General features: G+C 45.0%; 1 protein-coding gene across 1 annotated transcript in view; it reads left to right on the top strand.

Moving 5' to 3' along the window:
- Window positions 1–5,319, top strand: part of LOC141334823 (carboxyl-terminal PDZ ligand of neuronal nitric oxide synthase protein) — an 89,351-nt gene extending 84,032 nt beyond the window's left edge. Inside the window, exon 10 of the mRNA XM_073840049.1 lies at window positions 3,449–5,319. Coding sequence (XP_073696150.1) covers window positions 3,449–3,992 — 544 coding nt within the window. The 3' untranslated portion in view covers window positions 3,993–5,319. The remainder of the gene's footprint in view (window positions 1–3,448) is intronic.
- The last annotated feature ends 6,701 nt before the right edge of the window (window positions 5,320–12,020 follow it).

Consider the following 12,020-nt stretch of genomic DNA (forward strand, 5'->3'; position numbering starts at 1 on the left):
GAGCTTTTAATATTTCATCTGATGAACACAATATATCAGCAGCAGCCCCCATCCACAGCTTCTGTGCCTCTGCAGCGGCTTATCAAGTGCAACATTGAATAATGAGATTTCGTATTATGAGAAGTAAATTAAGCTCATTCTTTATTGATGCTATGGCATTTTACACAAAACTTAAGGTTATATTATTAGACTTATTAAATGGCTGGTGCGACATTTCATCGCAAGAGCTCCACTGCTATTCAAGATATTCCAGTATTCATAAGATTCAAAAGGGCTCTTCATGTACACTGAAAGTCATTGCAATACTAGACAGGTGAGGCATATTTGATGGAAAAATAGTGAAAAATTAAATTACTGAGACTTCAGACACCCACAGGAAGATGAGTTAATATAAGATCCCCAGAGACGAAGAGATGGCAGGAGGCAGAGTGCTCTCTGGAAAGATGTGGAGGAGGAAATGTGACAGCGTTTGGTCGGGGGCCAGACAGAATTGCTGATGTGATCATATGCTAATTGGAGGAAAGAGAGAAAATGAAAAAACAGAAAACTCTTAAACTTCGAGCCAAAGTCCAAGATCAAAAATATGTAGCTTTGTATGTGAATGTGTTGGATTAAATGTGTATTTATCAATCAATCTCATGATGAAAATATACCTGTGGGAACTTTTTCGTAAGACACAAAATACATAGGGCCATGTACGTTTCATGACGTATTTGATGTAAAATGTCCACTGAGTGGTGCAAAAAAAGTGTTTGTTTTTTTCCCCGGAACAGATGAACGTACATATGGTATGTTTTATGTGACGTTGGTTTTGTATGCGTCACCGCAGGTCTGACTTGTAATGTCCACTGAGTGGCTCTTAATGCTCTGTGACATTTAAAATAGCATTTATGTGTTAATAAAAACCCTATAACTCAAAAACATTACATTATATATTGACAACATAACTTTATCGCATTATCAACATATATATCAATATTATCACTGATATTATATGCCAGTAAACTATTGTAGATGCAATTTTTATGAATTCCTGGATCTTCAGAAAAGCTTGTATTTGTAAAGTAGTGCAGTCTCTGAGGATTAGGGATTTGACCTGATTATTACTCACTACTAAGAAATCAGACTTAAAATTTTGAAAAGCAAAAAAAAAAAAAAAAAAAAACAGATGACAAATCCCATAGACTTACAATGAAGGCAGCTCTTGAGTCGTGTCTAGAGACCTAAACGTCATAGAGACTTGGGGGTGGGCTGTTTTAACTTGAAACAATAACCAATCACTGACCAGCCACCTAGCAACTGCATAGCAACACATGAAAAACCACTCCATTCATTTTACAAACTGTAAAGCAACACTGTGACAATCACCCACGAGCATTGTGGCAACTTACGCAGGCAAATGTATACATCTACCTTACGTACCCTGCTTTATAGTATGTTTAATGTTTTGTTTACATTTTTACATATCATGTAGCTTGTCTTCACATGTGTTTAATGTGTATGAATGAGAGAAAGAGAGACTAATGTTGTGCTTTTCTCTGTCCCATGCTGAGTGACTGCATTGCAGTTATTTTTAGTAGAGCCATCAATACAAGAACCTGCAGCTCTGTCTTCCTTTTTCTCTCTTCCCCTCTCTGTTCTCTCTCCCCCTCTCTTTCCCTACTTAATTCACCCAGCAGGGGAACTGTGGGACAGAGATAAGTGCACACACGCACATGCAGAATGGAGACTGTGTCTTAAAGAATTGTGTATGAGCTCTTTTTGATGATTCAGCACTGTGCACCGCACAAGCCCATCTCCACGCTGTGATTTCCCTACAGTTTTGACACAGTGTCCTGACCGGACACGCCATGATAAGTGATAAAAGGCGTTCATCCGTGTATCAGCTGCTAATTATCTGCAATCATGACAGCAATGGGATATTTTAACTGGGCTCTACAGCACTGTGCTGTGTGACCCCTCCCACTGAAATCTCATTGGTCACCAATCCACATAACTGTACATTTATTACAAATTTAGTAAGAGACTTCAGAAAGCATAAATGTCAGCATCATAAAATTTTTCCCCACAAATGACAAGCAGATCTATCACATTTATTTTTGTCTTGTCCTCTACTTTCTGATCATGACATTTTTCGAGTTATAGAAAAGAAAACAAAATGCCACATATATAATTACACTTTTATTTTGAATAACAGCCTTAGATTACTTTTAATCAATGTTATTTTAGTATTAAGTATATACTATTGTAGTATTCCCTAACATTTTGAATTAACTTTTAATTTTATACCTTCAGTTTTCATTTGAATTTGAGTGATTTTATCATGTACTGTCATTTTTAAATTTCCATTTAGCTTTATTATTTTTGTTTTAGTAATTTTAGTACTGAAAATTCATTTACACTGCTAGTCAGAAAAGAAAGAATTTTTTTAAATCAAAATACAGCAAAAACAGTCAAATGAAATATGAAATATTATTACTATTTAAAATAAAGTTTTCTATTTGAATATATTTTAAAATGTATTTTATTCCTGTGATTTCAAAGCAAGAAAAATAATTTTTAGCATCATTACTCCAGTCACATGATCCTGCATTCATTCTAACGTTCTGATGTGCTGTGTGTCAAAAAACGTTTTTTATTATTATTATGTTGAAAACAGCAGAGTAGAATTTGTTCAGGATTCTTTGATGATTAGCAACTTCAGAAGAACAGCATTTATCCAAAAATAGAAATCTTTTGTAACATTATACGTCTTTATCATCACTTTTGATTAATTTAAAGCATCCTTGCTAAATAAAAACATTATTGAATATTGAAGTTAAATATTGATGATAATATTAATAATAATAGATTGCATATTAGAATGATTTCTGAAGGATCGTGTGACACGGAAGACTGGAGTAATGATGCTGAAAATATAGCTTTGATTACAGGAATAAATTACATTTCAAAATATATTCAAATAGAAAGCAGTTATTTTAAATATTTCACAATATTACTGCTTTTGCTGTATTTTGGATCAAAAAATGCAGGCTTGGTGAGCAGAAGAGGATTCTTTAAAAAGCATTAAAAAACTTTTGTCCGTTAGTGTATTTTCCAAACAACATTACATTTTTTTTTAAATTGTTTAATTCAAAGTTTTTTTTTTAGTTTAAGTCTCATCTAATATTTATATATCTTTAATTAACAAAAGCTATTTATAATAGTTTTAGTTAACAATAACAACTCTGCTCAGCTCAGTCAGGAAGCAGGCTGAAAATGATTCCTTCATGTAAAAGATTTGTTCAAAAATACTGATTTGTATTTTTTGTATTTAATCAGACTTCTGCATTGTGCCCGATTGAGACAAATGTACTGTAGCGCTTTCATGTTTTTATGTATTTTTATACAACATTGTTACCCAGACAAGTCCATTGACTGAACAAAAATTGCTTTTTTGTACCCTTAGGTATAAACAAACCATCCCTAAACTGGACCCTCCTCCTCAGCCCCTGAACCGCAAGCGTTCAAACAGGACTCTATCTCCAGGTGTCGAACCAGAGTTGAGATTTTCAACTGTAGCCACACCTGTAAATGGAAACGTACTCACAAACGTGAGCGGTAGCTCTTCGTTTCCTGACATTACGCTATGCTCCATTTCCCCTGGGGATTTCTATGCTCACACCAACGGCAACAGTGTGTCATATTCAGCCAGTGAGGATTCTGGCGTGCGCTCGGATGACAAATCCCTCATATCCCCCCAATCCAGAGACGACCCCTCTGATGACCAGAGCTCTGCGTTCATCTCCACTTCCAGTACCTGCAGCAGCTTACCTGAGGATCATCCAGCTGTGGATGGAGTTACTCCACCGCATTCAACCACACCGCTAGGATATGAACAAACCATCCCGTTCTCTTCGCCTGTCAATGACACCTGCCTTCATATAAGCTTAAGCGAAGATGAGTTTCTAGAAGACGGCACCTATAATGTCGCCACCCCATGCAGGAGTTAAAATCTCATGCAAAATACGTGAGAAATCACAAGTCGACAGAATAAAAACATAATGAAGAAAGGAGGTAATATTTGACAACTGAACTGTGTGATATTAGCTCACACTGATGTTATTTTACATATTATTTCACACAGGTTTTGCTTTGGTTTGATCAACAACTCTCCATTTTTGTATCCTAATATGACATCTTTCAGATGATTTTATCTATAAAGTTTGCTGAAAGAATATTTAGTATGATAAAGAGTAGACTACTATTGACAGAAGGATAGAGTGTATTTTTTTAGATAGTTATTTTTAGCAATGAATGAATTGACTAAGCTGATTAGATACTTCTATTAGAGTTGCAATGTGTTTTTTAAATTATAAGTTCTTTTTTATTAGTGCAAATTGATTTATATATTGTTTGAATGTTATGCTTAAAAGAGCAGTTATGTAGCAAAGAAACTCAGAAGTATGTTAGCATGAGAGACATGACATGGTGAGAAATAGTTGAGGAACATAGAAATGTGAAGAAATCGAGGTGGAAAAAAATATTTTCTTGCAGGAGTTTAAAAACTTTGCCCATTTTGTTTTAAATGGTAAGATGTGTGACTGAATAACTAAGTATGGCAGCTTGAATGGATAATGACTACAGACAAAAAGTGACTTGATTATGTCTAGACTTCTTAAAGGGCCAAACCTCTCTGATTTGAACACTTTAGCAATCAAGGTAAAATGAGGGAAGATCATTATCACCTTTTCTAGGTGGAAAGGCAGAAAGGAAAAAACAGAAAGGGAAAGTAGAGGTGTTGCATTAGTAATAAATGCAATAATTTTCACATCCTGTGAATGTGTACTCACTACACAGATCTCACTGCTTTTCTCAGTTAACTAGTGTCACACTGTTGTCCTTATGATCCCTTCTTCAAATAAACCACCAGATTATCTACTTAGGAACTTTAAAACAAAAAGACTTCTATGACCTAAAACTGTGAAATAAGTGTGGCAGTTAATGAAGATGTATTGAAACATGCACTTCGCAGAGCCGTGGATTTGTGTATCACACAAAATATAATGTATCAGGGTGAATAATAATGAAAAGAGGCAGATTATAGAAGGGTTGGACAGACGGGAGAACAGGAGGGATTCATGTCATTATGAAAGCAATGGTGTGAGCAGGTGCTTTTTGCTGATATGGGTTAGCATGACACTTTGAGACAAGAAGGGAAGGGAAGGAGAAAGGATGAAGAAGGAAGTAGAGGAAGGAGATGGAAAAAAGAGAAAAAATGTGTTTTATATGTATTGTTCAAATAAAGAAGCAGTGGCTATGGCAATAAAAGTCATGAACGAATAAACAAATTTTGTTTTTGGACTAAATTGTTACATTTAGTTTTTATTAGGGGTTCAAGCGCATAGCGCTGAAACCCTATTGTAATTGTTAGAATGGTCACGGATCAGCGATCTCCACGTAAAACTGAACGTGCAGACCAAACTGTAAGTCATAGAGACTTGAAACTTGGAGGGATGGTAGTACTCACATCGTCTACAATGTGACCAAGGCCTGCCCCAATCGTCTTGACGGGGGCACTACAGCGAACAAAAGTACAAAATCGCTCATAACTCCTAAATTGCCAGTTGCTGGCTCAAGTGTCTTATGTTGTTGGAATCCTTGGCTTGGGTGGACATTTTGCATTTTTGGAAAAACCTACTTTTGCGAACTAGTCCAAGGTTTTTCGCCCGATCAGAATCAAACCAATGTAGAAAGATTCTCTAGAAATTGAATATCAATAATTATCAAAAAAAAAAAGTTGAACTTTCGATGTCGCAAAGGGACGCCAAAACGTTTGAAAGGGGCAGGGCCACTTTTAGTAAAATGCCTATTTTAGTAAAACTCCTGAATGGAATAAGATATCTTCGCCAAACTCATGACACTTATGTAAGAGCTCAACCTGAGGTCGCAGGACAAAAATTGCAAAGCTTGGCCACTTGGTGCCGCAATGAGAGGGGAAAAAAATGGCTGTACCTACGCAACCATTTGTCCCATCAACGTGAAAAATCTCTGTGCGTCTTTGTCCAAAGTGCCACAAGTGTCTATAAGGACATTGACAAGGTTAATGGAGGCCAATTGGAATGAAACTTGGTGGGCTTGTTTGACTCATGAACCCAAACATCTAAGAGAAATTTGAAAGAAAACGGCTACTGGGGGGGCAATGGCGTAAATGATTGTTGGTCACGCAGTTTCCCTTCCGGGAACTCGAGCTGCGTCATACAACGCTTTGGGGAACGCTATTGGCGGGCCGCACTCTGAGTCATAGTCTACAAGTCCAATCAGAAGACGGGAGTGATGTCACAGGCGCGGTGACGTCAGCGACCAGGAAGTATAAAGCACGTGCGTTTGAAGCCGGCGGCAGCTTTTGTCATTCAGCGAGAGCGCTCTGTGTCTGTCTGTCTCAACATACTGCTGTTTTTCTGTGCCAGTTTTGCACAACTTTATTTTGAGCAGTATGTCGTCTAAAAAGGGGGGAAAGAGATCTTTTCTAAAAGAAAGAGTTCTTTTCTAAAAGAAAGAGCGGTTGAGCAGCCACATAGACGTTGTGTCCCTCCCTGCCAAAGATTCATTGTTGGCAGGGATACACACGATCTATGTGTGGTCTGCTTGGGAGCGGAGCATGCTAGGTCAGCCCTTGAGGGGGCTGACTGCCCGCAGTGTGAGCGTCTTCCGCTGCGGGTGCTCCGCTCCCGGAAAGCCCTCTTCGAGGAGGGGGCTTTCACTAGCGTTCCTCGCGGGTTTGGCCCTGCTTCCGCCGAGGCGGAGCGGCAGCTGCACTCGTGGGGATCGCAGCTAGATCTACTAGAGGGAGTTGAGACGGGTGAACCCCTATCTCTCTCCTCACCTGGTGGATCGATTGACCTCCTTTTGGATGAGGAAGCCCGCACCGCGGTTCCTTCCCTCCAAGAGGAGGAGTCAACGCTTCACCTGTCTTCCTCCGAGGAGGTTGACGTGGAAAGCGTTGGCGAACCCCAACCGCCCCCCCCCCCCGTTCGCCCCACTATGAGGAGCTTGTGGAGGTGCTGACAAACGCGGTCGCCAAATTCAACATCAGTTGGCCAACCGCCCAATCTAATGAACCGCAAGGAAGTAGGCTCGATGAGTGCTTCCTGCGGGCTAAATCAGCACCTCCCAAACGGAGCCTTCCCTTTTTCCCAGATCTCCATAAAGAGATCGCGAGATCATGGGAAAAACCGTACTCCTCACGCCTTTTCTCCCCCTCATCTGATTACTACGGTAATGTGGGGGGGGTGGAGGAGTACGGTTATAAGGCGATGCCCCAGGTTGAACACACGCTAGCTAGCTATCTGTCTCCTGGCTTGGCATCGTCCTTGAAGGCTCCGTCCTTGCCCACTAAGCCATTAAAAGTTACATCCGGCTTGGTGGGCAAGGCGTACACGGCGGCAGGCCTGCTAAAGGAGTTTAGCGAAGGCGAGGAGGTTAGCGTCACAGGAATGCGCCGCACAGCAGATCTTGCGCTCCGCGCCACCAAGGAGACCGCCCATGCTGTTGAACAGTCAATGGCAGCCCTGGTGGCCGCGGAGAGGCATCTCTGGCTGACCCTGTCCGACATGAAAGAGAAGGACAGGGTCACGCTCCTGGACGCCCCCCTGCATCCCACCGGCCTCTTCGGTGACTCTGTTGACACAGTTGTCAACAGGCACCAGGAGGCCCGTAAGCAGGCGGCGGCGTTCCAGAGATACCTTCCTCGCCGCGTTTACTCCTCTGGGGCTGCTGGACGGGAGCAGCCCCAGCCGTGTACGAGCTCCTCATACCGGGAGGCGCAGAAGAGGAGTGTTGCTACCCGTGCCCCTCCGGCAAGACCTAGAGGGCGGGCTCAGCAACACTCTAAGCCGGGGGCCTCTAAGACGAGGCCGGACCTGAGGGTCGTCCTCCAGTCAAGGAGGTCCTCGGCCAAACGGCCCTGATGGTTGGGTTTCAGGGCCAGTGAGGGCAGCCCCTCTCGGGGAGACAGGTGGCTCACCACTATCTATGGTGACCACCCCTCCTCGGGGCCCTCAGGAGATTCGTCAGCTAACCCTGCCAATGTTACAGGGCGCGGCAATCTCCCGCGAACACCATTCTCTGGTCTCTCTGCCCGGAAACGTAGCGGAACTAGAGAGTTCGCTACCCCCACAGGGGTCCTCAGAGCATTTACTTCAGGTGCATCCTGCCAGTTTGCTGTTACAGGTCACCGAATCAGCTCCTCAAATAAATCCAGAAACCAGTCTCGAGAGGCTGATTCCCTTAGTAGAATTTCTGGCAGCGTTCTACGTGGGTCCTGCGTACTGTAGAGAAAGGTTATTGCATTCAATTCGGCGCCAAGCCGCCACCTTTCAGCGGGGTATTTCCTACTCTTGTAAGCCCCGAGCAGGGTCTGGTAATGGAACAGGAAGTAAAAACTCTCCTGAGGAAGGAGGCCATCGAGGTGGTCCCTCCTCAACACAGAGAATCCGGGTTCTACAGTCGGTACTTCATTGTTCCCAAGAAGGATGTGGGGCTGCGGCCCATTCTAGATCTCAGACAGCTAAACCTCTCAGTCAGAAAACTGAAGTTCAAAATGTTGACTGTCAGACACGTCGTGTCTCAAATCAGGTCAGAGGACTGGTTTGTCACGATAGATCTAAAAGACGCATATTTTCACGTCTCCATCCTTCCTCAACACAGGAAGTTTCTCAGGTTCGCTTTCAGGGGCAAAGCTTACCAATACAGAGTTCTTCCTTTCGGCCTAGCACTCTCACCCCGAACTTTCACGAAGTGTGTGGATGCTGCTCTGGCTCCTCTGTGACTCCAGGGCATCCGCATACTCAACTACATAGACGACTGGCTGATCCTAGCCAGCTCAGAACAGTTAGAGGTTCAACATCGAGATGTTGTTCTTGCTCACATGGAAAAGCTGGGGCTGAGGCTCAACGCCAAGAAAAGTGTGCTTTCTCCACTACAGAGAACCACTTATCTAGGTGTAGTCTGGGATTTGACCACGATGCAGGCACGAATGTCACCTGCTCGGATCGAGTCGATCTTTACTGCAGTAAATGCGGTCAAGCTAGGCCTGTCACTCACTGTCAAACAGTTCCAAGTACTGTTAGGTATTATGGCAGCTGCATCCAACGTGATACCTTTTGGTCTGCTGTAAATGAGACCGCTACAGTGGTGGCTCAAAACCAGGGGGTTTTCCCCGAGGGGGAACCCATTTCGCAAGATCAAGGTCACGCGGCGATGCCTACGTGCCTTAGACATGTGGAAGAAGCCCTGGTTCTTATCTCAGGGCCCAGTGCTGGGAGCTCCTTGCCGCCGCGTCACGCTAGCGACGGATACATCCCTCACCAGGTGGGGAGCGGTCATGAGTGGCCGCTCAGCCCAAGGTCTATGGAACGATCACCATCTCTCCTGGCATATAAACTGCCTAGAGATGCTGGCTGTATTCCAGGCCCTGAAGCATTTCCTTCCAGACCTGAGAAATGTCATGTGCTGGTCCGTACAGACAACACTGCGGTGGTCTATTATATAAACCATCAGGGGGGTCTGCGTTCACGCCCCTTATACAAGCTGGCGTACCGGATCCTCCTGTGGTCTCAGGGAAAGCTTCTTTCATTGAGAGCAGTCCATATTCCCGGACATCTCAATGTGGGAGCAGACGTCCTGTCGAGGCAGGGGCATGGATGCTTCACCCAGAAGTAGTGAAGCAGATCTGGAGAGTGTTTGGCCAGGCTCAAGTGGACCTCTTTGCGACTCAGGAGACATCGCAATGTCCCCTCTGGTACTCTCTAGTCCCTCCAGCTCCTCTTGGACTGGATGCCATGGTACAGACGTGGCCGAGGCTTCGTCTGTACGCTTTCCCCACTATCACTCTGCTCCCGGGAGTTCTGGAAAGAGTTCGCCGGTACGGTGTACGGCTGTTACTAGTAGCCCCGTACTGGCCGGCCCGAGTCTGTTTCTCGGATATAATCACCCTCCTCGACGGTTATCCATGGGAGATTCCCGTCAGGAGGGACCTCCTCTCCCAGGCTGGGGGCGCAATTTGCCACCCCCACCCAGAGATGTGGAAGTTGTGGGTGTGGCCCCTGAGGGGGCACAACTCATAGAAGCTGGTCTCTCAACCGAGGTTGTTGAGACCATTCTTCAATCCAGAGCTCCCTCTACGAGGAAACTTTATGGCCTTAAATGGAACCTGTTTGCTTCATGGTGTCATGAACGCCGTTTAGACCCAGTTCACTGCCCGGTCGGTACAGTACTGGAGTTCCTGCAAACTCGTCTTTCCGCAGGGCTAGCTCACTCCACCCTGAAGGTGTACGTGGCGGCTATATCGGCCTACCACGCCCCTCATGGTGGCCTTTCAGTAGGCAGAAAACCCCCGGGTCACACGTTTCCTCCGCGGTGCTCTCAGGCTGAGGCCTAGAGTGAAACCGAGAGTCCCCACGTGGGACCTAGCTGTGGTGTTAGAAGCTCTATGTAAGCCTCCTTTCGAGCCCTTAGAAAAGGTCTCTGATCGTATGCTTACCTTAAAGACGGCGCTGCTGCTTGCTCTTACCTCTCTTAAGAGAGTTGGGGACCTGCAGGCCCTTTTGGTGGCCCCTTCATATATTGACGTTGCGCCTGGGTTGGCCAAAGCATTTCTCTACCCAAGAGCTGGGTATGTTCCTAAGGTCCCGTCTTCAACACCACAGCCGATTACGCTTCAGGCATTTTATCCTCCTCCATTCGTGGAGCCCGACCATCGGAAGTATAACCTAATGTGTCAAGTAAGAGCACTAGACACATACGTCCACAGAGCTGCCATGTGGCGGAAATCAGAGCAACTCTTTGTTTGTTACGGCCCCCCTAAGAGGGGGTGCCCGGCTTCAAAGCCCACTATCAGTAAATGGATTGTTGATGCCATTTCTACTGCCTACGAGTCCTCTGGTCTCCCATCTCCGTTGGGAGTCAAGGCTCACTCTACTCGCGGCTTGTCTGCCTCCAAAGCTCTGATGGCAGGTGTCCCTATCCAGGACATCTGCAGTGCGGCGGGTTGGTCCTCACCTTTAACGTTCGTCAGATTCTACGAACTTGACCTCAGAGCCACTCCTGGCTCGTCTGTCCTCTCGTCCTAGCATGAGACTAGGCAGAGTTAATCCTTTAAGGCGCATTCCTTTTATCAAGGAAAATATTTTTCCCCCCTTTCGGTCTGGCAGTTTCCCCAGACGAAGGTATATTATTCGTGTCCTGGCACCCAAGTCTACCAGGCGCTCCTTATCCCTCAGTGTTCTGGCTGTGTCCAGACTGAGGTGGACTGTTTCTCTCAGAACTGAGAATGTTTATTCTTCCTGGTCTGGCAATTCCCCAGACAGGAGATGCATTCCTACCCTCTTGGCCTGGCAGTCTCCCAGGCAAGTGGTGTGTCACTTCTCCTCGTGTGCCTGAGGGCCGAGGTACCTATATATCCCTCTTGTCTGGTGTTTGTCACAGACAGAGATGTATTGTTTCTCGCGTCCTGGCAATTTCCCCAGGCGGCGCCATTCCAGTGTCCTGGCAAGTTCACCAGGCACTTCTTGTGTCCCTCTTGTTCTGGCCGTCCCCAGACAAAGGACTGCTACCATTTCCTCGTGTGCCTGAGGGCCGAGGTACATATATATCCCTCTTGTCTGGTGGTTGTCACAGACAGAGATGTATTGTTTCTCGCGTCCTGGCAATTCCCCAGGCGGAGATTTGTTTCTGTGTTCTGGCAAGGGTTACCAGACACAAATCTTTCCTCCCTTGTCCTAGCAGACACTAGGCAGGGACTTGGAATTATGGGGGCGTGGATATCTCGTTCCCAAAAGCGTTGTATGACGCAGCTCGAGTTCCTGGAAGGGAACGTCTCAGGTTACGTATGTAACCCTGGTTCCCTGAGGGAACGAGACGCTGCTCTATACGAATGAAACGAGCGCCGCAGGGATGCGGGGATTATGGTCCATGACGCAGCGTCTCGTTCCCTCAGGGAACCAGGGTTACATACGTAACCTGAGACGTTTTCCGGACAT

This window comes from Garra rufa, chromosome 5 (assembly GCF_049309525.1).
Source record: "Garra rufa chromosome 5, GarRuf1.0, whole genome shotgun sequence".
NCBI lineage: Eukaryota > Metazoa > Chordata > Actinopteri > Cypriniformes > Cyprinidae > Garra > Garra rufa.